The following is a 27,204-nucleotide window of genomic DNA, read 5'->3' on the forward strand; positions in this document are numbered from 1 at the left end:
CAGACCACACCCGTGAAGAATCACCTGAGAACTCATCACCAGCTCCATACTTACATTCACCTCAGTCACTTCCTCTTCGGCTGGTATTGGCGTTACATGGACACTTGCACCTGGCTCATCTCCTGCGTTGTTCCGATTCCCCTGTGTTCCCGAGGTATATACCCCACAGCCTTGTTTGAGGAAAGTGCAACTTCTGGATTATTCAACGAACTTGAACATACCTTCTAGTCTTAGTCTCCTTTTTGTTACATTGTCACTTTCAATAAAACCCACTAAACTTACCTTACCTTCTCCCTTCCATGTGTGGACGTGACAGTGGTATAGATTTGCATTTAGATCTTTAGATTAAGATTATGGGGTAGGTGCGTATTATGCACAAAACGGCATATCAAATGCATGCATATTATCAAACTACGTAGTATATGCACGTCAAAATATATATATATATATATATATATATATATATATATATATATATATATATATATATCCAGTCGAGGTTTCGTTTTCACTTGGGATTCGTACAAAACAGTTAAAGTTACAAAATGTAACCTGTAAGGCTGTAGCACATATATATCAAATTAATGTTTTATGGTTTATTAAATAATGCATCCATCTGTTCGACTGTGTTGGGTCAATTATTTAGGAAGATGATCAGATCTTAGTCTGACCAGACCAAGATCTTGATACTGAAATTTGGTTTCACTTTCTTGCGTGAGGATCTATACCTTGCTGTTTTTATCTGTAATTGTATTTACTTGGATTCATTATTGACAATGGAAAAAAATGCTCATCTTATAACAGTCTCTAACAACAATGGTAATAACAGCAATACTAACTAAAAATATACTTAAGTAAACATTTTAAATGAAATCAAACATCAGATAACTACAAAGCAATGCATTTTAAGTATTCAAAAATATTCCATTCAGTTCAGATTTAAGTATGCTCTTTTAAAGTATATTTCAGTACTCTGTTTTAAAGGATGTTATAGTGAACTTTTAGAAGGGTGATGTTAGTTTATGTTAACTTACTACTAAGTCTGTGATTTGTTCGTTGGCCTTGTGTCAGATTTTATTTGAGTTTGTGTGAGTAACATTTTCATGATGAGTTCACTTTTTTTTTTTTTTTGCAAGAAAATGAAAGTATTTTTGCCCTGGGTTTTCGGTAATGTTACATTCAAATGTCGGTCATACCTTACAAAACTTTTACGGTCGAGAATTAGCAAAAACAAGTTTTACCTGTATAAACAATGGACCTCTTTATCTTTCTGTGTAAAAAAATGAAAAAAGAAAATAGGTGCAAGTTTGAAAAGACATCCCATCGAAACAGGAAAAAATATTTTAAACCTCAAGACATTTTAATAAGCATTAAGACCAACACTTATGTAAGTCAAACAATTATAACAATAATAACATCAATAAAACACTTTATATTATTCAAATATGTAAGTTAGAAACTTAAGTTATCGGATTTTGGTCAACAGCATTTTTTTGTTAATTATCTCAATTTCTTAAATTACATTTTTGACATTGGCATATATGAGAGAAGTACGCTATGAGTTTAATGCATTTGTAATGTATTTCATATCTGTGTATCGAGTATATTTAAAATAACTGTTTCAGCAAACATTACCATATTGCCATGGTTTAACAAAATAATGTACTTACAGTATAGTACATTCAGCAGGACACTTAGACCATATTTAAAAGACGTCAGAAAAGACAACTTTAGACAACTTAATACTTGCTCACACACACACACACACACACACACACGGAAACAGTTTAAAGTCTAACAAACTGCATTTAATATACATTTAAACAACAATTCATTTTCATTTAATTCCAATCAACATATTTTTGTTTAGTTCAGGCTTACCCTTAAGTGATAACTGATTTTTTGTTTCAGATTTTGCACATTAAGAAAAAAACTAAATGACAAATTATCAGTTAAAACCACAAATGCCATTTCCTATTTATCCCTATTTAATTCTAAAATTAATTCTGGTTCAAATTTTAAGGCAGCCAGTCTCTTTGCGTGATTGGAAAAGTATTCATGGCCTGTTTCTCTACATACCTTAAAAATGACAGGTGTAACAATTAAGTTTGAGGAAATGCATCAATAAATCATCCTCTTACTTGGGGAAAAAAACTAAACTAAAAACGAATGCAGAAGAATGTGAATGATGCGCATTTTTAACTTTGTATTATCCCTGCACTGTCGTTGACTTGGTATAGAAAATTAAAAAAGATCTGGCTATTTACTTCATATTCAATATTTACTTCATATTCGATATTTACAATAATACAGTCCTGTCAGAAACTCCCAGAAAAGATGTTCGATTTTTGATGGCAGATGTTTGCAGCTTTTTGTATTTAATCAACATACACTCTGTGTGTCCTATTGCCAAATAAAAATCCAAAGAATAACAATGAATCACTATTTGTTTAATATTTAATATTTTTATATTCAATTTTATCATTACAGTATTTGCAGGTTGGTATAGCTGCATCATTTTTAATTGTTTAGTTTCTTATGCTGCTCTATTAAATAGAAAACTAAATATATATATATATATATATATATATATATATATATATATATATATATATATATATATATATATTACGATTTATATCACATTTCCCCCGAGAGGGTTTTCACCATTACACCCATCTTTTCAGATGTTTTTGATTTGAGTTTACAAGTGCCTGCAAGAACAAAAGGTTTACATGAAATGTTTAATTGAAAGTTAAATGTAGTAAGATGAGTCAAACACTGCTGCTGATTTGTATTCTTTAATGTGTAAAGTACAGTATTTTGTCATTTAATGTATTTGGCTACAGTTCCAAAAAAACAAAAAAAACTTGATTGCACGTCCAGGGTTTTTGTTTCTTTTTAAATGCATTCAGTTTGAGGCATTTGTTGCGTCCAGTGGGACACATAAACTTACAGTAAACATACTGATTGTCATGACTTAGTACTGTCTTTTTATGCGTCGTGTCTGCATTTGTGATCGGAGAAATGTCAAACAACAAGCACTAACCTTCACTGCTCAAAACTCACTTTTAAACTTAAGGGTTGTGAGTCAGAAGCTCCAGACTGTCCTTGCAGAGTTGGATTGCCTCACTTTATAGTCTCTGCGCACAATCAACATAGACTATTAAACTATTTTGTAACTGTTTTGAACGTTGATTTTTAGTTGTGTTCTCTTTTGGAAGCACGAAGAAAGTAGTTTCACTTTTACGACGACACACAGCGCGTCCAGAACATGGGGCCCGCAGCAACACTAAATCACATCGCAGCACCTTATGGCCCCTTTAAAAGCAGTCCAAATAAAGCTTAAAACATGTAGCGTCATTCATCAGCAGGTGGATTTTGGACCTCATGTAGAAATATCGATATTTTGTATCGAAACGTTTGTCTTTTCTCTTCTGTTTTGCTGTCGATATATAATTATCAGAAAGATCACCTTCTACTTTGATGTATTTTTGAATAAGCTTTACACAAGACAAGCAGTTGAACTGCTCATTCTTAAATAATCTGGCTATACTAGCTCTACAACTAAACCTAGGCATTCTGTTTAACCAACTGGCTGCGCAAGATGCACTGTAATTAGATTTCTAGGAAATGACTTCATTAACTAGACATACCTGAAAGCAATGAGACAGTCAACTGTAGCATACAGAGAGCACATGAGACGTGACAAACAACAACAGAACTATCCAAATACGGGACATCTGCAATATCGCCACCTTGTTATATCTACATTTATATAAAGTTACTTTTATTCAAAATCTTGAAACGTCGAATTTCTTTCTGCACATGCAACATTTTTTTCATATGCTGTATGCAAGTCATAAGTCACATAAATACGAATTTGCGTTCGGCGTAAATGCAAACTACAAAATGCAATTTTCACTCAAGTGATTAAGTGCTCTTGCACATGAGTGATGTTAGCTTAGGCGCCGATTTTAGCGAAGTGCTCAAAAATGTCATTTCTTAGGCAGCTCGCTTCTAAGCGACGTTACGATCACCTCGTCTTTGAATTAAAGAGAATGAAAGCGTTGAGAGCCAGCATTCAGAGCCTCTCACTTATGCGAAACAAATACTAAACCAGTTTGATCTGGTTGAATAACTCTGGATCCTGTTGTCTTTAAATGTACGGAACGCAGAAAAAACAGTAATTCATGCAAGTATGAAATGAATGTGACAAAATAAAAGAAAAAGCTACAAAGCCAATTGCTTTAAGCACACCTTATACAGATTCATTTATTCAATATATCCTACATGGTTATTAATTGGAAACTAAATGTACATCTATCTGTCATGTATCTATTTTTATTTGCATATTAGGTAAACTATCACTTCCTTGTCAAGATCCACCCCTTCCAATCAGCTATATAATGAGCTCAGAAACGGGCACGTTATTCAGCCCCTGCTCAAAGATGGATCTGAAGATCTCAGTTTTCCTCCTGTTCGTCCTTTTCGCTTCAGGTACAAAGACAAATAGTGTTTGTAATGTTAATGTACAAATACAGATGGTTAACGTCTCTCTCTTGTATCACTAAAGGACGCTCCCTCAACTGTTATCAGTGCGCAGGGCTGTCTGGCACTTGTTCTCAGACCACCTGCTCCACCGGAGTTACCAGCTGTTTCGTTGGATCACTAGCTATTGGTAAGTCCAGACACACTGAAATGTACTTCTGTAACTTACTTATGACGAAGATGCTGCTGCTATTAAAAGGCCTTCTGTTCCTGCGATGGTGTTATTACAGAACCGATATTCTTTTTTTTCTAGGTAATATAATGTTCTGTATATAGATTTACAATATTGTTACTCTGATAATATAATTTGAAATTCAAAATTCGTTCGAAATTAGAAAAAAACTTTAAATGTTAAGCCTTTTTAATATAGTGGTCTATAATATCGGAGATCACTGAAAAGGCCCCGGTTATGAGTTATGAAAGGTTTAAATTTTGATTTTGGGAGTCACAAACAAAAAACACTTTCCTTTTCTTATGATATGTTGACTCAACATGAAACGGCTTGGGACCTTTTTTTAAAAACGACTCGTTTCAGTGATTCAGAGTCGACTCTTTCTTTTGAGAGACAATAACTTTAAACACTGTGCATTTTCAGATTTGAACTTTTGCAGGATGCTTTCGTTCACTTAGAGCTGCGTCACACACTGCATGAAACAAAAATCCATAAAAAGGCCACTTTAATATTGCAAAGTTGTTGTTTTTTTATAGACTTTCGAAAAACTACAATTGCACATTTACTAGAAATACATTTTTAATCAACATACCATTCAGTTGAACTGCTCATTCCCGTATCGCTTGTGTGTTTTTAGGCAGCAATCCTGCAATAACGGTTCAGAAATGCGGTTTAGCAACTGGCTGTCCAAGTGGAACCATCAACTTCGGCATCGGAAAGATCTCTGGTGCCTGCTGTAACACGGATCTCTGTAACACCCAAATCACTCAAGGTACTGAACCTTACTGACACGCAGTCATAGAACATTTAACAAAAACAAAAAGGCAAGGGAACTTTCTAACAAGGAAAGGGTGGAGCGGATTACATTTTGATGAGACGAATACAACATGAATATGAATACAACACATTTTTTGATGCGCTATGAAATGAGCACAATGAAAGGACCGTGTAAAGAAAAAGTTATATTTTTCCTCCTGTATAGGTACCAATGTTGCCCCCAATGGAAAGTCATGTTACTATTGTGATGGACAGAACTGCACAAACACTGTGAACTGTTCGGGGACTGAAGACAACTGCTTTAAAGCAACAGGTGAGAATCTTGAAAAGCATGAAGATTAAAAAAAAAAGATTTCTTATCATATCATATATCATTGTCCCATTTTGACTGACTTGAACTTCTGTCTTTTCATTAGCGGTTTATTCGGGCCAGAATCAAACTGTAAAAGGCTGTATGTCTAAAGCTGTTTGTGATTTTACCTCAACACTGGATTCAGTTGTTGCTAACGTCTCGTGCTGCTCAGGGAACCTGTGTAACGGAGTTGAGAGCGTCTCTCAGAGCTTCCTGTTCCTCTTCTGTTCTCTGCTCTCCTCCATCCTGCTGTATCAGATCAATCTGTAATCAGACAATACTATGTGCTTTATCATATTGCTTGTATCTCTGTACTATTTTTAACTTGGTGTAATGTAGTTAAAATATGCAAAAGTTCTGATTACCATTCATCTACTTTATATTCACTGGATATTAACTTATGAACTCATTCCTGTCAGAAACTGAAGAAGGATGTTTGATCTATACACAAATTCTTTGTTTAATGTGTATTCATGTTAGGTAACTTAAGGCTATATATAAAGGGATGCTGGTGCTGAATATTTTATTTGATATACGTATTAGTCGTAGCGCACATCCCAGCTTACCTACTTTGGAAGAAATAACATCGCTTCTGACATGCACTATGTATAATCAAACATATCTAAATGATTCAGTTTGCAGGGCTAAATAATGTATGAACAGCACATGTTTTAACACGTGTTTCAGACTTTCTGTGGTTTCTCAGTTACATTCCACATGAGCAGTGTAGCCTACCTTAAGCGTTCTTATGTATAACTGAAAATAAAATCAAGTCTGACCTGTATGATTTCTCTTGTTTAGGCTGGTTTTAAGTCATTGGTTTGATGCCGCATGATCTACAGCTTGTAGATCAGCATATCTATACTAATGTGTTCTTCTTTCTAATAATTATCTTAATGTAAAACAAAAAATATATAAAAGTGGGGAAGATCATCATCACACACACAATTACTAAAAGTCTGTTTTAATGACGTGAGCTATTTATTTGTTTTCTTTCCTCCCTCTCTTTCTCTCTCTCTCTCTCTCTCTCTCTCTCTCTCTCTCTCTCTCTCTCTCTCTCTCTCTCTCTCTCTCTCTCTCTCTCTCTCTCTCTCTCTTTCTCTCTCTCTCTCTCTCTCTCTCTCTCTCTCTCTCTCTCTCTCTCTCTCTCTCTCTCTCTCTCTCTCTCTCTCTCTCTCTCTCTCTCTCTCTCTGTCTCTCTCTCTCTCTCTGTCTCTCTCTCTCTCTCTCTGTCTCCACCTGACATCAAGGATAGACTGCGCTTACTGATGGCTTTATGTGTGTGTGTGTGTGTGTGTGTGTGTGTGTGTGTGTGTGTGTGTGTGATTCCAGTTATGTTCCAGTTCATGCACAGAGCTCTATTCAAATGAGTTGATTATCTGAATCAAGTGCGTCAACAAAGAGAGAAATGCAAAATATGTAGAGCTGCGGGAAGCATTTTGCACATCTCCCTGTCTGACACATTCATTTGAGTTCACGGAGCTCTTTCCTAATGAGCTGATGATCTCAATCAGGTGTGTAAATTAGGGGACATTTATGGGGCAAGTTTGAAAATACATGAGGGTGAGAAAATAATTTGGGGGGGAAGTATTAAAAACCTAAATTCCTCACTAGAACCCCCATATCATTTACTGGCAATATTTACTCAAAAAGGGCCACACCTTCTGATAAGCTACAAAATGAGAGCTGAAACAGACACGTTATTTCATTCACTTCCTGAACAAAGATGGATCTACAGATCTCCGTTTTTCTTCTGTTCGTTTTGTTCGCTGCAGGTACAAAAACAATTGTTTTTAATGGCACTCGGTACAAATAAGATGTCACTCTCGCCATCTCTCTCTCTCTCTTTTATTCACTGAAGGACACTCTTTCAGCTGTTATCAGTGTACAAGTCTGTTGGGCTCTTGTGACCAAACAACATGTCCAGTTGGATTTACCAACTGCTTCAGTGCAACGGTAATCAATGGTAAGTCCGTTATGACTGAAACTGACTAAATGAGATGCTCTTTTTGTGCAACACTGTTTTTATGTACCTTACTGCACGTTTTGCCGCACTTTCAGAGAAATGTCCACAGAGTGGTGTTAAAACACAGGTTTAATACGTCAACCCTGGCACGTTTTTATTGATATAGGTGTGTATTGAGGCTTTTCAGAATTAAAACATCCGTGGGCTGTTGATAAAATTAATGCTCTATCATGTTGGAAACATGCCCTACACCAAATCCAACCCTAAACCTACCTGACAGTGTTAACAAATGCAAAACTGATTTAAAAAACATCAGTTTTCAAATATAAGGTATAACATGATACTCTTCAAATAATTGTACAAAATTATGCTTTGATAATCAAAACTTGTGTAAAAAGGAATAAAAGATGTCAGAGCCTCTAGTGTTCAATTCTTTTGGAAACTGCAGTGTTATGTACTTATTGGTACATATTTTCTCGCTAAAAAGTGCACCCAGGTACATTTATGCTATGAGACCAGGTAGAGTATTACAGATCATAATAATGCAAAGTTAACATTTTTTGATAAACTATTGAAAATACTTTCAACTTTGACACATTTATAATACATTTCCGTTAAAATAATATTCGGATGAATGGCTCATTTCTTGTTTTTAGGCAACAGCACAAAAGTGAAAGTTAAAAGTTGTGCTTTATCACTTGGCTGTCCGAGTGGATCCATCAACCTCGGCATAGGAACAATATCTTCTTACTGTTGTAGCACAGATCTGTGTAATGCCCAAGACGCTCCAGGTATTGTATTTTCCAGTCATAGAACAGTTTACAGAACATTTAACACAAAGTAGGATCGGACTTGATTTTCCATCAGGGAATGTGACGTCAAATGAACAGGAATGTTGCTTTCCAAGCACAGTAAGATGTTACATTTGATAAAAGTTTAGGAAAACAAAATGTTTTTCTTTGGTATGAACACCTCTTTCGGTGTTTGTCCAGAGCCGCCATTATACAGGTCTCTTAGTGTCATGAATCAATTAATAAATAAACAACTGTCTTACTTTTTTACGTGCATTGACCTAAAATGGCAACATAACAGAACATTAAACACTAATGCCCTGTTTATCCTAGTGCATTTTCAAAGGCAACTATTTTTCCCCTCCTGTAGATCCCAGCACTAACACTTCCAATGGAAGAACGTGTTACTATTGTGATGGACAGAGCTGCTCAAACACAGTGAGCTGTTCGGGGACTGAAGACCGCTGCATTAAAGCAACAGGTGAGAATCTGCTATATAAAAAAGATAAACCATCTCTCTCTTATCTCTCTGATGTTTAAACATTTGATACACATCATTCACTTGTTCAACCTGTTTTCTTTCTTTACTTTGCAGGGACCTTTGGAGGCCAGTCACTAGTTGTAAAAGGCTGTGTCTCTAAATTAATTTGCGACGCCGCAACCTTGATTCCTGGTTTAGGTGGTGTTTCCTGCTGCTCAGGGAACCTGTGTAACGGTGTTCAGAGCGTCTCTCAGAGCTTCCTGTTCCTCTTCTGTTCTCTGCTCTCCTTCATGCTGCTGCACTGAACCCAGACGCTCTTCAGACACAATACAATGAATTCATAGATTATTAGATTCTCTGTGTAATATCTTTTGTGTTCTCATTCGATAAAATGAAAAACACTGATGTTAAGAACAAAAATATTGCACCACCTTCACTTGTTTCTAGGTTTATTTTGAATATGCATAACATGAATTTTGTTCAAATCACCTCTTTTAGTTATCTTCATTTCTCAATAACCTTTGTGGTTAGTTACAAACTAGGATTGGATATCCTATGCATACATATGAGCCTTAAAGCATATTTTCTAGCCCATTTTATATTTGTACCAAAGCTGAAAAAGCACTTAGCATTTTTTATCAGCAGGTGGGAGCAGACAATGTAGAATAAAACCTTCACATTTGCTGATATCAAATACTTTGACTACAGATCAATGCAATATGACAGTTGTGGTTTACAATATGTAGTCATATTATGTACATCATTTAAAGATTTATCTTAGGTGCTGTGATCAACTAAATTATTTTAGGAACTTTTTTGCCTTGGAAATGTTTTGGTAGCCATAGAATTTCTAATGTAATAAAAATAAAAATAATAAAAACTTATTTTGAGAGACCTCTTTTGATTCTAGGCCATATTGGCTCCTCAACAAAGCATGGTTTCTGTATGTGTAACAGTTTTATTAGAGTTTTCAAAGTCTTAATTATGTTTCTGTAGCCTGCTATTATATTATGTGTTTTTCTTCAGACATTTGTAAATGATAACATTAGAAATAATTTGTTACATTTATATAGTGCTTTTCCCGACATTTAAGGTGTTTTACAATTCTATGGGGCTGAATAATTTAGATTTTAGGTTTGTGTGTGTGTGTGTGTGTGTGTGTGTGTGCACTGCCTGGCCACCTGGATTTAAATTAGCAAATAGTTAAGATTTTAAAACTGTATCATTATTGCAATATTGTTTAATGTGGTAAGTTTTGCAACAATTTTTAACCCTAACTGAAACGACCATGACGGACAATAATTTCTCAAATAACTATGTGGACAGACGTTCTCATGATCATATTCCAGGATGACAATGCCAAGACTCATCAGACTCAAATTATGAGAGATTTGAACGCTATCATACATTTACATTGCAGATTAGCCTATAGCGAAAAAACGTTACATGCCAATATTAGATCATTCTTACCTGTAAACGACTTGATGTGCAAGATTAATAGAACTGATTCAGCAAACAAACAGCACGATTTGATCCTTTCCCGAACAAATCTGTTTTATTTCGCTTTCAAAAAGTACATTACAAGACACGCGAACTATTATTCCGGCTACACAGAAGCCCCGCCTACAACTCAAAATGGACCAATCAACAAGAACCATCTGCGCGAACTTTTAGAACGTTCTTTGTTTTGTGACATCACAGTGCATGTTTTGAAAAGATCGTTTTGAGTGACATTAAAAATCACTTGCGATTCGTTGATAGTTGAATAGTTTGCTCCTTGCTTTCTAGTGTTTATAATTTTGCACTTCTTGCATCCAGCACTAAATATATAAAGATACATTTCTTTTAAAATGGTACTTTTTTCTTTACTCGGAGTAATTGCTTTACTCCTGAGAGAGAGGGAAAAAGTCACCAACAACCCTTCAGATGAAGAGGAAAATACAGACCAGAGTGATGTACCACCTCTGAGGAGTTGTGATGGTAAATTCATTTCAATTTTATGAGAATAACAAACTTTATTACATGTTCTGCCACTTGTCATCTAGATTAAAATACATTCAACAAAAAAAGTACATTAAACAGTTGTCACAAGTTCACGTTTATCATGTTTTTACACAAAAGCTGAAATTCCTTACATCACGAGGTGAATATTAGATGAGGTTTAAATCAATTTAATGTCTGAAAGGATCTAGTCATAAATTTACATAGTAATCTGTGAATTACCAAGTAATATTCGAATGCCGTAAATGATATTTGAGCAACAACAAAAAAAGAAATATAGAAAGCAATGAGTCCAAAAACTTCTTTCATCATTTAAGCTCAGTGGCAGTAGGCCTAATATGGGAATCCATTAATATATTTATTAAATTTTTAATATTATCTGAATGAAACAATCATTTGGTTCATATTATTCCTCCCTTTAGACGGAGAAGCCGATGATGACTGGAGTGAAGACCTGTCACAAGAGGAACCTATGAGTGGTCTCCTTGAAGTCGATAATGACCAGAGCGAAGACCTAACACTGGAAGGACCAATCACCGGTCAAACTCAAGTCGATGATGATGACTGGAGTGATGACTTTCAAGATTTACTTGGTGATTTGTCTGAATGGAGTGCCGATGTCCTCCGTGCTCTCAACAGTGTTACGTTGGACTCCATCCAAACTCCAGTTGCACCTGACTTTAGTGATGACATCCACAAAACTACAGTCTGTTCCACGTCCAGCTGTAGTGAAGACGTCCTTCAGTCTACAGTCTGTTCCACGTCCAGCTGTAGTGAAGACGTCCTTCAACCTACAGTCAGTGACACGTCCAGCTGTAGTGAAGACTTCCTTCAGTCTATAGTCTGTTCCACGTCCAGCTGTAGTGAAGACTTCCTTCAGTCTATAGTCTGTTCCACGTCCAGCTGTAGTGAAGACTTCCTTCAGTCTACAGTCTGTTCCACGTCCAGCTGTAGTGAGGACTTCCTTCAGTCTATAGTCTGTTCCACGTCCAGCTGTAGTGAGGACTTCCTTCAGTCTACAGTCTGTTCCACATCCAGCTGTAGTGAGGACTTCCTTCAGTCTACAGTCAGTGACACGTCCAGCTGTAGTGAGGACTTCCTTCAGTCTACAGTCTGTTCCACATCCAGCTGTAGTGAAGACTTCCTTCAGTCTACAGTCAGTGACACGTCCAGCTGTAGTGAAGACTTCCTTCAGCCTACAGTCAGTGACACGTCCAGCTGTAGTGACTGCATCCCTGAAGCTTTTTTGTGTGCCACATCCGACAGTAGTGATGACATCTTCCAGGATACAGTGTCTGCCATGTCCAGCTGTAGCAATTACTTCTCCCAAGCTTCAGTCTCTCTCATGTCCGACAGTACCGATGACTTCCTTTCAACTTGCTGTGACATGTCTGACTGTAGTGTTGATGCTCCTGAAGCTAGAGTCTCTCAGACAGAGTACACTGTGCCACCTCAGTCAAGCCAGCCGCAGGATGAGTCAAGATTTATTGGTCAGTTTGCTAACTTAACATACAGTAATCCAACATATACATTTTACATATATTTTATAATTCACAATGATCGCTAAATTTACTTGAATATTTAAGGGGCATCTATTCAGTGTAGTATATTAATTGATGTATAAATGAGAAAAGTTTTTTAGATAAAGTATATCCTGTCACTGATTGACTGATTGTATCTGCATCTTTTAATTATCTTCTAACAGACATAAATTCATGCTGTTATGAAATCGGCAGTCAGCTGGGTGAAGGAGGCTTTGGTACCGTTTATGCAGCGACTCGTTTGGATGATGGCCTACAGGTATCAATATGCATTACTATTATATTATATATATATATATATATATTATACATTAACTATTATTTCTCTGTCTCACCACTGAAATGGTGTGAACTCTGCTCACAAATAATTTTTAAATCTTTCTTTTCTTGTTTTTGATTAGGTGGTGATAAAGTTTGTCTCCAACTGGAACAACAGGTTCATCGTCATTGTAAGCCGGCTGTGCTCTCGCTGTTTCTTCTCTCAGTCACCGTTTTCAATTGTTAACGGTTTGTCCAGGAATTAAGTCCTTTACCCGTCTAACCATCATAACAACTGTCTTTCTTCTAGGGCGGCTGTTCCGAGCCTCTTCCTCTGGAGGTCGCTCTGTTGATTCTGGCAAGCGAAGGCCCTACGGTGAAGGAAATCATCCAGCTTCTGGACTGGCAGGTGGAGGCTGACCACTACATGTTGGTGATGGAGCGGCCCATGCCCTGTGAGGAACTGAACTGGTTTCTCCTCCGGCAAGTGGTGACCCTTAAAGAAGACGTGGCACGGGTCATCATGCAGCAGGTAACATTCGCAGCCCAGACCTGCTGCAGGCGGGAGTGTTGCACAGGGATATTAAGATGGAAAACATCCTCATCAACCCGGACACACTCAGAGTCAAATTGATTGACTTTGGGTGCGGTGATTTTCTCACCGATGCGGCGTACACATCCTTTGCTGGTATGTATGACCTCTTAAGTGATGAGTTGAGGCCGTTCACCCCAGACTCTGGGTGAATCAAGCTCTCTCTCATGAAGTATACAGAAATGGGATCCACTGTCGTGAATCAAAGAGCATCAAATTATTTCTTGCACAATACTGAATATAGAGTTAAAATTCAGCGTTAATGGGAACAAAATCTCTTCTCCAGGCACAAAGAGAGTACTGCCCTCCTGAATACCTGATGAGCGGCCAGTACCACGGAGAACCAGCCACAGTGTGGTCTTTGGGGATCGTCTTGTTTGCCTTGCTGTGTGGGGATTTCCAAAGAGACATGACCTGGAAAAGATCCGCAGTAACACCTGGACCAAAGATGGCTTATCAAAAGGTGAGATCTTCAGCAAAGGACATGTATACATCTGAAGCATACAAAATAAACATTCCATGTAAATTTGAGGTAATAATCTTTCTCTTTTATCTGCACAGAATGCTGCGATATTATTTGTGGCTGTCTGCAGCTTGACCCGAAGCAGCGGATTGAGCTGAAGAACCTCAGTCTCCACGACTGGTTCAGTGTGACAGGAAACCAGTGCTGCTTCCAGCCCCCAGAAAATCACAGAAGTGGAGAAATGTACCTGATGGAAATATTCAGGGCTGTTCGGTCCTCAGCCCAGAGCTGTTTAATAGAAATTATATATAGATGAGATAGATAAATAGATACCATAGTTACGTAGACATATAAGATAAGTTAGACATAAGATAAGATAGGATAGACATATAAGACAAATATAAGAAATGTATATACAGTAGACAGAGAAAAGATAGATATAAGACAGGATAGACATAATATAGACATATAGGATAAGCTAGATATATAATGATGATAGATAAGATAGGATAGGATAGACATATAAGAGAAATATAAGAAATACATACACGGTAGATAAAGATAAAACAGATATAAGACAGGATAGACATAATATAGAAATATAGGAAAAGCTGGATGTATATAATGATGATATATTAGATAGAATAGGATAAATAGACATTAGATAAGATAAACAAGGTAGAGATAAGACAGACATAAGTTAAAATAGGATAGATATACAAGATAAAATAAGATATATACATACAGTATAAGGTAGATAAATAGGATAGACATAGGAAAGACGTATATAATAGATGAGATAAGTTTACTTTGTTTGAAGATTTGAAATAAAGATTTTGAAAAAATATCACTTTTGTGTCAATCATCAGTCTCAAATCATCAAATCATCAGTTCTTACTAAGAATATTGTATATATGTAGAATACAAACAGATCTTGGAATTTGTTGTGGGTTTTTTTTGTTTAACTTGTTATACTGATTTTATCAATGAATAAATAGTATAAATAAATACTAGCTTAGTGAAGAGAAATAAACAGTCACAAATTATAATACAACAATACATACAAAATGTACCTAATTAAAAAAAACCTCAAGAACTGAAGGAAAAATGATATTGTATAAAGTTAGACTGAAACAGTGCACACAATTACAGTAATAGATCCTTGCTTGCTGTTTACTGTCCATGAACATTCGTTTTTAAAGCACAAGAATTAGGAGAACATGCCAACGCCGCATAAAAGAAAGGTTGATATAAATCATGTTTTCCACAGGCTTTGCATAACATTTCAAATAAAGCCTCACGGAAGGCAATTGTAACAATAAAATCTTATAAAACCAAAGAAAAATTAAAATAAAACTCTTAACAGCAATATTGGAGATACAGTTAAGCGCCCCTTGATAGGGTATCAGGTGTCCTTCACACTTAATGCAGCCAGTATCTGAACAAAGTATCTCTCAAAAAAGTATTTCTCTAAACAGTATCTCTTAAAAATAAAGGTACAAAATGTGTCACTGGGACGGTACCTTTTCAAAAGATACATGTTTGTACCCAAAGGATTCATTTTGGTACCTTAAAGTTACATGTCAGTACTTAAAGTGTACATATTTGGACCTAATAGATACAAAAGTGTACCTTTTGAAAAGGAAGTGCCCATGTGACCCTTTTTTGTGCCTTTCTTTTGAGAGTGAAAAATGGCTTACTCTTTTATACTTTGGGAAAACTTTCAATGTCATTTTCAATATCATGACCAATTAGCTTCATGGTTAGTTACAAATAAGACGTTTTCAGACCTGTTCTACAGTACAAACACAGGAAATGTTGAATATTAGATGTTAAATATTCAGGGTTCGTTAAAAATTGTAGAAACTTGGTGGTGTGTCTGATTAAAACACTAAGCAGCGCCAGTCCTTTGCTTTCTTTTATTCCATTGATGAGAAGAATCAAATCTTTAGCAATCAGCATACGATGCAGTCAACAGAGTCACATAGTGTAGGACTACCACGATGAACATGATGAATAACAGGATAGACAGAATGGAAAGGATGGTTATAAAAGAGACAATATAAAAGAGAATTAAACTCAAACAACTACAATAAACATTATTTACTCAATCCACATAAGGATTAAATATCTAAAGTGAAATTACCAAACAAACTTAACACATCCTAAGGAAAGGATTCAAGGACATGGTTGGGTGCCCATTCAAACACCCACACCTCACCAAGGCAAAAAGGGGACAAAGGAAGGAAGTGAGGTCGATTTATAGACCTCAACCAGAGGAATATGGGTAATGTAGTGTGCCATATATGGAGTTGATCTTAAAGGTGAATTACTAGGGTTTGTGGGAGGTGTAGTTCAAAGAAAAATGAAATTAGGAAAAAGGTAAACTAGTCAAATTCACAACAGGAAATCATGCACATTTATCTAAGCTGTACGTCAATATTTAAAGCATGTTAAGTACTTTCGTATTCAAATATAGCCTATATGGTAATAACACTGAAACATTACAATATCATTATCCATATTCAAAACACCCCCTTCTTGATATTTCCCGGTTTAGGCTAACACATTTAATACTCTCATTTTCATTTGCATATAAACCTCAAAAGAATTGCTTTTGATACACTTTAAATCACCTTTTTAGTTATCTTCATTTCTCAATAACCTTTGTGGTTAGTTACAAACTAGGATTGGATATCCTATGCATACATATGAGCGTTAAAGCATATTTTCTAGCCCATTTCATATTTGTACCAAAGCTGAAAAAGCACTTAGCATTTTTATCAGCAGGTGGGAGCAGACAATGTAGAATAAAACCTTCACATTTGCTGATATCAAATACTTTGACTACAGATCAATGCAATATGACAGTTGTGGTTTACAATATGTAGTCATATTATGTACATCATTTAAAGATTTATCTTAGGTGCTGTGATCAACTAAATTATTTTAGGAACTTTTTGTCTTGGAAATGTTTTGGTAGCCATAGAATTTCTAATGTAATAAAATAAAAAATAAAAACTTATTTTGAGAGACCTCTTTTGATTCTAGGCCATATTGGCTCCTCAACAAAGCATGGTTTCTGTATGTGTAACAGTTTTATTAGAGTTTTCAAAGTCTTAATTGTGTTTCTGTAGCCTGCTATTATATTATGTGTTTTTTCAGACATTTGTAAATGATAACATTAGAAATAATTTGTTACATTTATATAGTGCTTTTCCCGACATTTAAGGTGTTTTACAATTCTATGGGGCTGAATAATTTAGATTTTAGGTTTGTGTGTGTGTGTGTGTGTGTGTGTGCACTGCCTGGCCACCTGGATTTAAATTAGCAAATAGTTAAGATTTTAAAACTGTATCATTATTGCAATATTGTTTAATGTGGTAAGTTTTGCAACAATTTTTAACCCTAACTGAAAACGACCATGACGGACAATAATTTCTCAAATAACTATGTGGACAGACGTTCTCATGATCATATTCCAGGATGACAATGCCAAGACTCATCAGACTCAAATTATGAGAGATTTGAACGCTATCATACATTTACATTGCAGATTAGCCTATAGCGAAAAATACGTTACATGCCAATATTAGATCATTCTTACCTGTAAACGACTTGATGTGCAAGATTAATAGAACTGATTCAGCAAACAAACAGCACGATTTGATCCTTTCCCGAACAAATCTGTTTTATTTGGCTTTCAAAAAGTACATTACAAGACACGCGAACTATTATTCCGGCTACACAGAAGCCCGCCTACAACTCAAAATGGACCAATCAACAAGAACCATCTGCGCGAACTTTTAGAACCTTCTTTGTTTTGTGACATCACAGTGCATGTTTGAAAAAGATCGTTTTGAGTGACATTAAAAATTTCGATTCGTTGATAGTTGAATAGTTTGCTCCTTGCTTTCTAGTGTTTATAATTTTGCACTTCTTGCATCCAGCACTAAATATATAAATATACATTTCTTTTAAAATGGTACTTTTTCTTTACTCGGAGTAATTGCTTTACTCCTGAGAGAGAGGGAAAAAGTCACCAACAACCCTTCAGATGAAGAGGAAAATACAGACCAGAGTGATGTACCACCTCTGAGGAGTTGTGATGGTAAATTCATTTCAATTTTATGAGAATAACAAACTTTATTACATGTTCTGCCACTTGTCATCTAGATTAAAATACATTCAACAAAAAAGTACATTAAACAGTTGTCACAAGATCACGTTTATCATGTTTTTACACAAAAGCTGAAATTCCTTACATCACGAGGTGAATATTAGAGGTTTAAATCAATTTAATGTCTGAAAGGATCTAGTCATAAATTTACATAGTAATCTGTGAATTACCAAGTAATATTCGAATGCCGTAAATGATATTTGAGCAACAACAAAAAAGAAATATAGAAAGCAATGAGTCCAAAAACTTCTTTCATCATTTAAGCTCAGTTGCAGTAGGCCTAATATGGGAATCCATTAATATATTTATTACATTTTTAATATTATCTGAATGAAACAATCATTTGGTTCATATTATTCCTCCCTTTAGATGGAGAAGCCGATGATGACTGGAGTGAAGACCTGTCACAAGAGGAACCTATGAGTGGTCTCCTTGAAGTCGATAATGACCAGAGCGAAGACCTAACACTGGAAGGACCAATCACCGGTCAAACTCAAGTCGATGATGATGACTGGAGTGATGACTTTCAAGATTTACTTGGTGATTTGTCTGAATGGAGTGCCGATGTCCTCCGTGCTCTCAACAGTGTTACGTTGGACTCCATCCAAACTCCAGTTGCACCTGACTTTAGTGATGACATCCACGAAACTACAGTCTGTTCCACGTCCAGCTGTAGTGAAGACGTCCTTCAGCCTACAGTCAGTGACACGTCCAGCTGTAGTGAAGACGTCCTTCAGTCTACAGTCAGTGACACGTCCAGCTGTAGTGAAGACTTCCTTCAGTCTACAGTCTGTTCCACGTCCAGCTGTAGTGAAGACTTCCTTCAGTCTATAGTCTGTTCCACGTCCAGCTGTAGTGAAGACTTCCTTCAGTCACAGTCTGTTCCACGTCCAGCTGTAGTGAAGACTTCCTTCAGTCTACAGTCTGTTCCACGTCCAGCTGTAGTGAAGACTTCCTTCAGTCTACAGTCTGTTCCACGTCCAGCTGTAGTGAAGACTTCCTTCAGTCTACAGTCTGTTCCACGTCCAGCTGTAGTGAAGACTTCTTCAGTCTACAGTCTGTTCCACGTCCAGCTGTAGTGAAGGCGTCCTTCAGCCTACAGTCAGTGACACGTCCAGCTGTAGTGAAGACTTCCTTCAGCCTACAGTCAGTGACACGTCCAGCTGTAGTGACTGCATCCCTAAAGCTTTTTGTGTGCCACATCCGACAGTAGTGATGACATCTTCCAGGATACAGTGTCTGCCATGTCCAGCTGTAGCAATTACTTCTCCCAAGCTTCAGTCTCTCTCATGTCCGACAGTACCGATGACTTCCTTTCAACTTGCTGTGACATGTCTGACTGTAGTGTTGATGCTCCTGAAGCTAGAGTCTCTCAGACAGAGTACACTGTGCCACCTCAGTCAAGCCAGCCGCAGGATGAGTCAAGATTTATTGGTCAGTTTGCTAACTTAACATACAGTAATCCAACATATACATTTTACATATATTTTATAATTCACAATGATCGCTAAATTTACTTGAATATTTAAGGGCATCTATTCAGTGTAGTATATTAATTGATGTATAAATGAGAAAAGTTTTTAGATAAAGTATATCCTGTCACTGATTGACTGATTGTATCTGCATCTTTTAATTATCTTCTAACAGACATAAATTCATGCTGTTATGAAATCGGCAGTCAGCTGGGTGAAGGAGGCTTTGGTACCGTTTATGCAGCGACTCGTTTGAATGATGGCCTACAGGTATCAATATGCATTACTATTATATTATCTATATATATATATATATATTATACATTAACTATTATTTCTCTGTCTCACCACTGAAATGGTGTGAACTCTGCTCACAAATAATTTTTAAATCTTTCTTTTCTTGTTTTTTGATTAGGTGGTGATAAAGTTTGTCTCCAACTGGAACAACAGGTTCATCGTCATTGTAAGCCGGCTGTGCTCTCGCTGTTTCTTCTCTCAGTCACCGTTTTCAATTGTTAACGGTTTGTCCAGGAATTAAGTCCTTTACCCGTCTAACCATCATAACAACTGTCTTTCTTCTAGGACGGCTGTTCCGAGCCTCTTCCTCTGGAGGTCGCTCTGTTGATTCTGGCAAGCGAAGGCCCTACGGTGAAGGAAATCATCCAGCTTCTGGACTGGCAGGTGGAGGCTGACCACTACATGTTGGTGATGGAGCGGCCCATGCCCTGTGAGGAACTGAACTGGTTTCTCCTCCGGCAAGTGGTGACCCTTAAAGAAGACGTGGCACGGGTCATCATGCAGCAGGTAACATTCGCAGCCCAGACCTGCTGCAGACGGGGAGTGTTGCACAGGGATATTAAGATGGAAAACATCCTCATCAACCCGGACACACTCAGAGTCAAATTGATTGACTTTGGGTGCGGTGATTTTCTCACCGATGCGGCGTACACATCCTTTGCTGGTATGTATGACCTCTTAAGTGATGAGTTGAGGGCCGTTCACCCCAGACTCTGGGTGAATCAAGCTCTCTCTCATGAAGTATACAGAAATGGGATCCACTGTCGTGAATCAAAGAGCATCAAATTATTTCTTGCACAATACTGAATATAGAGTTAAAATTCAGCGTTAATGGGAACAAAATCTCTTCTCCAGGCACAAGAGAGTACTGCCCTCCTGAATACCTGATGAGCGGCCAGTACCACGGAGAACCAGCCACAGTGTGGTCTTTGGGGATCGTCTTGTTTGCCTTGCTGTGTGGGGATTTCCCAAAGAGACATGACCTGGAAAAGATCCGCAGTAACACCTGGACCAAAGATGGCTTATCAAAGGTGAGATCTTCAGCAAAGGACATGTATACATCTGAAGCATACAAAATAAACATTCCATGTAAATTTGAGGTAATAATCTTTCTCTTTTATCTGCACAGAATGCTGCGATATTATTTGTGGCTGTCTGCAGCTTGACCCGAAGCAGCGGATTGAGCTGAAGAACCTCAGTCTCCACGACTGGTTCAGTGTGACAGGAAACCAGTGCTGCTTCCAGCCCCCAGAAAATCACAGAAGTGGAGAAATGTACCCTGATGGAAATATTCAGGGCTGTTCCGGTCCTCAGCCCAGAGCTGTTTAATAGAAATTATATATAGATGAGATAGATAAATAGATACCATAGTTACGTAGACATATAAGATAAGTTAGACATAAGATAAGATAGGATAGACATATAAGACAAATATAAGAAATGTATATACAGTAGACAGAGAAAAGATAGATATAAGACAGGATAGACATAATATAGACATATAGGATAAGCTAGATATATAATGATGATAGATAAGATAGGATAGGATAGACATATAAGAGAAATATAAGAAATACATACACGGTAGATAAAGATAAAACAGATATAAGACAGGATAGACATAATATAGAAATATAGGAAAAGCTGGATGTATATAATGATGATATATAAGATAGAATAGGATAAATAGACATTAGATAAGATAAACAAGGTAGAGATAAGACAGACATAAGTTAAAATAGGATAGATATACAAGATAAAATAAGATATATACATACAGTATAAGGTAGATAAATAGGATAGACATAGGAAAGACGTATATAATAGATGAGATAAGTTTACTTTGTTTGAAGATTTGAAATAAAGATTTTGAAAAAATATCACTTTTGTGTCAATCATCAGTCTCAAATCATCAGTTCTTACTAAGAATATTGTATATATGTAGAATACAAAGAGATCTTGGAATTTGTTGTGGGGTTTTTTTTTGTTTAACTTGTTATACTGATTTTATCAATGAATAAATAGTATAAATAAATACTAGCTTAGTGAAGAGAAATAAACAGTCACAAATTATAATACAACAATACATACAAAATATACCTAATTAAAAAAAACCTCAAGAACTGAAGGAAAAATGATATTGTATAAAGTTAGACTGAAACAGTGCACACAATTACAGTAATAGATCCTTGCTTGCTGTTTACTGTCCATGAACATTCGTTTTTAAAGCACAAGAATTAGGGAGAACATGCCAACGCCGCATAAAAGAAAGGTTGATATAAATCATGTTTTCCACAGGCTTTGCATAACATTTCAAATAAAGCCTCATGGAAGGCAATTGTAACAATAAAATCGTATAAAACCAAATAAAAATTAAATAAAAATAAAACTCTTAACAGCAATATTGGAGATACAGTTAAGCGCCCCTTGATAGGGTATCAGGTGTCCTTCACACTTAATGCAGCCAGTATCTGAACAAAGTATCTCTCAAAAAAGTATTTCTCTAAACAGTATCTCTTAAAAATAAAGGTACAAAATGTGTCACTGGGACGGTACCTTTTCAAAAGATACATGTTTGTACCCAAAGCATTCATTTTGGTACCTTAAAGTTACATGTCAGTACTTAAAGTGTACATATTTGGACCTAATAGATACAAAAGTGTACCTTTTGAAAAGGAAGTGCCCATGTGACCCTTTTGTGCCTTTCTTTTTGAGAGTGAAAAATGGCTTACTCTTTTATACTTTGGGAAAACTTTCAATGTCATTTTCAATATCATGACCAATTAGCTTCATGGTTAGTTACAAATAAGACGTTTTCAGCCCTGTTCTACAGTACAAACACAGGAAATGTTGAATATTAGATGTTAAATATTCAAGGTTCGTTAAAAATTGTAGAAACTTGGTGGTGTGTCTGATTAAAACACTAAGCAGCGCCAGTCCTTTGCTTTCTTTTATTCCATTGATGAGAAGAATCAAATCTTTAGCAATCAGCATACGATGCAGTCAACAGAGTCACATAGTGTAGGACTACCACGATGAACATGATGAATAACAGGATAGACAGAATGGAAAGGATGGTTCTTATCACTAGAAACAATATAAAAAGAGAATTAAACTCAAACAACTACAATAAACATTATTTACTCAATCCACATAAGGATTAAATATCTAAAGTGAAATTACCAAACAAACTTAACACATCCTAAGGAAAGGATTCAAGGACATGGTTGGGTGCCCATTCAAACACCCACACCTCACCAAGGCAAAAAGGGGACAAAGGAAGGAAGTGAGGTCGATTTATAGACCTCAACCAGGGGGAATATGGGTAATGTAGTGTGCCATATATGGAGTTGATCTTAAAGGTGAATTACTAGGGTTTGTGGGAGGTGTAGTTCAAAGAAAAAAAATGAAATTAGGAAAAGGTAAACTAGTCAAATTCACAACAGGAAATCATGCACATTTATCTAAGCTGTAACGTTAATATTTAAAGCATGTTAAGTACTTTCGTATTCAAATATAGCCTATATGGCAATAACACTGAAACATTACAATATCATTATCCATATTCAAAACACCCCCTTCTTGATATTTCCCGGTTTAGTCTAACACATTTAATACTCTCATTTTCATTTGCATATAAACCTCAAAAGAATTGCTTTTGATAAACTTTAAATCACCTCTTTTAGTTATCTTCATTTCTCAATAACCTTTGTGGTTAGTTACAAACTAGGATTGGATATCCTATGCATACATATGAGCCTTAAAGCATATTTTCTAGCCCATTTCATATTTGTACCAAAGCTGAAAAAGCACTTAGCATTTTTTATCAGCAGGTGGGAGAAGACAATGTAGAATAAAACCTTCACATTTGCTGATATCAAATACTTTGACTACAGATCAATGCAATATGACAGTTGTGGTTTACAATATGTAGTCATATTATGTACATCATTTAAAGATTTATCTTAGGTGCTGTGATCAACTAAATTATTTTAGGAACTTTTTTGCCTTGGAAATGTTTTGGTAGCCATAGAATTTCTAATATAATAAAAATAAAAAATAATAAAAAACTTATTTTGAGAGACCTCTTTTGATTCTAGGCCATATTGGCTCCTCAACAAAGCATGGTTTCTGTATGTGTAACAGTTTTATTAGAGTTTTCAAAGTCTTAATTGTGTTTCTGTAGCCTGCTATTATATTATGTGTTTTTCTTCAGACATTTGTAAATGATAACATTAGAAATAATTTGTTACATTTATATAGTGCTTTTCCCGACATTTAAGGTGTTTTACAATTCTATGGGGCTGAATAATTTAGATGTGTGTGTGTGTGTGTGTGTGTGTGTGTGTGTGTGTGTGTGTGTGTGTGTGCACTGCCTGGCCACCTGGATTTAAATTAGCAAATAGTTGAGATTTTAAAACTGTATCATTATTGCAATATTGTTTAATGTGGTAAGCTTTGCAACAATTTTTAACCCTAACTGAAACGACCATGACGGACAATAATTTCTCAAATAACTATGTGGACAGACGTTCTCATGATCATATTCCAGGATGACAATGCCAAGACTCATCAGACTCAAATTATGAGAGATTTGAACGCTATCATACATTTACATTGCAGATTAGCCTATAGCTTAAAAATACGTTACATGCCAATATTAGATCATTCTTACCTGTAAACGACTTGATGTGCAAGATTAATAGAACTGATTCAGCAAACAAACAGCACGATTTGATCCTTTCCCGAACAAATCTGTTTTATTTCGCTTTCAAAAAGTACATTACAAGACACGCGAACTATTATTCCGGCTACACAGAAGCCCCGCCTACAACTCAAAATGGACCAATCAACAAGAACCATCTGCGCGAACTTTTAGAACGTTCTTTGTTTTGTGACATCACAGTGCATGTTTGAAAAGATCGTTTTGAGTGACATTAAAAATCACTTGCGATTCGTTGATAGTTGAATAGTTTGCTCCTTGCTTTCTAGTGTTTATAATTTTGCACTTCTTGCATCCAGCACTAAATATATAAATATACATTTCTTTTAAAATGGTACTTTTTTTTTCTTTACTCGGAGTAATTGCTTTACTCCTGAGAGAGAGGGAAAAAGTCACCAACAACCCCTCAGGTGAAGAGGAAAATACAGACCAGAGTGATGTACCACCTCTGAGGAGTTGTGATGGTAAATTCATTTCAATTTTATGAGAATAACAAACTTTATTACATGTTCTGCCACTTGTCATCTAGATTAAAATACATTCAACAAAAAAGTACATTAAACAGTTGTCACAAGTTCACGTTTATCATGTTTTTACACAAAAGCTGAAATTCCTTACATCACGAGGTGAATATTAGATGAGGTTTAAATCAATTTAATGTCTGAAAGGATCTAGTCATAAATTTACATAGTAATCTGTGAATTACCAAGTAATATTCGAATGCCGTAAATGATATTTGAGCAACAACAAAAAAAAAGAAATATAGAAAGCAATGAGTCCAAAAACTTCTTTCATCATTTAAGCTCAGTTGCAGTAGGCCTAATATGGGAATCCATTAATATATTTATTACATTTTTAATATTATCTGAATGAAACAATCATTTGGTTCATATTATTCCTCCCTTTAGATGGAGAAGCCGATGATGACTGGAGTGAAGACCTGTCACAAGAGGAACCTATGAGTGGTCTCCTTGAAGTCGATAATGACCAGAGCGAAGACCTAACACTGGAAGGACCAATCACCGGTCAAACTCAAGTCGATGATGATGACTGGAGTGATGACTTTCAAGATTTACTTGGTGATTTGTCTGAATGGAGTGCCGATGTCCTCCGTGCTCTCAACAGTGTTACGTTGGACTCCATCCAAACTCCAGTTGCACCTGACTTTAGTGATGACATCCACGAAACTACAGTCTGTTCCACGTCCAGCTGTAGTGAAGACGTCCTTCAGCCTACAGTCTACAGTCTGTGTTCCACGTCCAGCTGTAGTGAAGACGTCCTTCAGTCTACAGTCAGTGACACGCCCAGCTGTAGTGAAGAAGTTCCACGTCCTTGAAGACGTCCTTCAGTCTACAGTCTGTTCCACGTCCAGCTGTAGTGAAGACTTCCTTCAGTCTATAGTCTGTTCCACGTCCAGCTGTAGTGAAGACTTCAGTCTATAGTCTTCCACGTCCAGCTGTACAGTCTGTTCAGTCACACGTCCAGCTGTAGTGAAGACTTCCTTCAGTCTACAGTCTGTTCCACGTCCAGCTGTAGTGAAGACTTCCTTCAGTCTACAGTCAGTGACAGTCCAGCTGTAGTGAAGACTTCCTTCAGCCTACAGTCAGTCCACGTCCAGCTGTAGTGAAGACTTCCTTCAGTCTACAGTCTGTTCCACGTCCAGCTGTAGTGAAGACTTCCTTCAGTCTACAGTCAGTGACACGTCCAGCTGTAGTGAAGACTTCCTTCAGCCTACAGTCAGTGACACGTCCAGCTGTAGTGACTGCATCCCTGAAGCTTTTTTGTGTGCCACATCCGACAGTAGTGATGACATCTTCCAGGATACAGTGTCTGCCATGTCCAGCTGTAGCAATTACTTCTCCCAAGCTTCAGTCTCTCTCATGTCCGACAGTACCGATGACTTCCTTTCAACTTGCTGTGACATGTCTGACTGTAGTGTTGATGCTCCTGAAGCTAGAGTCTCTCAGACAGAGTACACTGTGCCACCTCAGTCAAGCCAGCCGCAGGATGAGTCAAGATTTATTGGTCAGTTTGCTAACTTAACATACAGTAATCCAACATATACATTTTACATATATTTTATAATTCACAATGATCGCTAAATTTACTTGAATATTTAAGGGCATCTATTCAGTGTAGTATATTAATTGATGTATAAATGAGAAAAGTTTTTAGATAAAGTATATCCTGTCACTGATTGACTGATTGTATCTGCATCTTTTAATTATCTTCTAACAGACATAAATTCATGCTGTTATGAAATCGGCAGTCAGCTGGGTGAAGGAGGCTTTGGTACCGTTTATGCAGCGACTCGTTTGGATGATGGCCTACAGGTATCAATATGCATTACTATTATATTATATACATATATATATTATACATTAACTATTATTTCTCTGTCTCACCACTGAAATGGTGTGAACTCTGCTCACAAATAATTTTTAAATCTTTCTTTTCTTGTTTTTTGATTAGGTGGTGATAAAGTTTGTCTCCAACTGGAACAACAGGTTCATCGTCATTGTAAGCCGGCTGTGCTCTCGCTGTTTCTTCTCTCAGTCACCGTTTTCAATTGTTAACGGTTTGTCCA

At 36.5% G+C, this 27,204-nt stretch overlaps 3 protein-coding genes across 3 annotated transcripts; all 3 read left to right on the top strand.

Annotated features, from left to right (window-relative positions):
- Window positions 1-4,344: 4,344 nt before the first annotated feature.
- LOC122340950 (urokinase plasminogen activator surface receptor-like) lies at window positions 4,345-6,636 on the top strand. Its single transcript, XM_043234211.1, has 5 exons — window positions 4,345-4,500; window positions 4,577-4,681; window positions 5,361-5,495; window positions 5,706-5,813; window positions 5,917-6,636. The coding sequence occupies exons 1-5, from the start codon at window positions 4,410-4,412 to the stop codon at window positions 6,120-6,122; spliced, it is 645 nt and encodes a 214-aa protein (XP_043090146.1). The 5' UTR covers window positions 4,345-4,409; the 3' UTR covers window positions 6,123-6,636.
- An 823-nt stretch (window positions 6,637-7,459) lies between these two features.
- Window positions 7,460-9,961, top strand: LOC122341117 (urokinase plasminogen activator surface receptor-like). The gene is made up of 5 exons (XM_043234461.1): window positions 7,460-7,627; window positions 7,714-7,818; window positions 8,475-8,609; window positions 8,980-9,090; window positions 9,205-9,961. Exons 1-5 carry the CDS (start codon window positions 7,579-7,581, stop codon window positions 9,393-9,395), a joined length of 591 nt encoding a protein of 196 aa, XP_043090396.1. The 5' UTR covers window positions 7,460-7,578; the 3' UTR covers window positions 9,396-9,961.
- Window positions 9,962-10,940: 979 nt separating this feature from the next.
- LOC122340959 lies at window positions 10,941-21,223 on the top strand. The gene is given in 17 exon segments (XM_043234223.1): window positions 10,941-11,070; window positions 11,514-11,736; window positions 12,358-12,581; window positions 12,797-12,891; window positions 13,034-13,081; window positions 13,201-13,450; window positions 13,453-13,582; window positions 13,777-13,871; window positions 13,874-13,945; window positions 14,044-14,178; window positions 18,495-18,717; window positions 19,336-19,559; window positions 19,773-19,867; window positions 20,013-20,060; window positions 20,180-20,558; window positions 20,750-20,925; window positions 21,056-21,223. Coding segments are annotated over 17 exon segments (2,715 nt in total).
- The last annotated feature ends 5,981 nt before the right edge of the window (window positions 21,224-27,204 follow it).

This window comes from Puntigrus tetrazona, unplaced genomic scaffold, assembly GCF_018831695.1.
Source record: "Puntigrus tetrazona isolate hp1 unplaced genomic scaffold, ASM1883169v1 S000001111, whole genome shotgun sequence".
Taxonomy (NCBI): domain Eukaryota; kingdom Metazoa; phylum Chordata; class Actinopteri; order Cypriniformes; family Cyprinidae; genus Puntigrus; species Puntigrus tetrazona.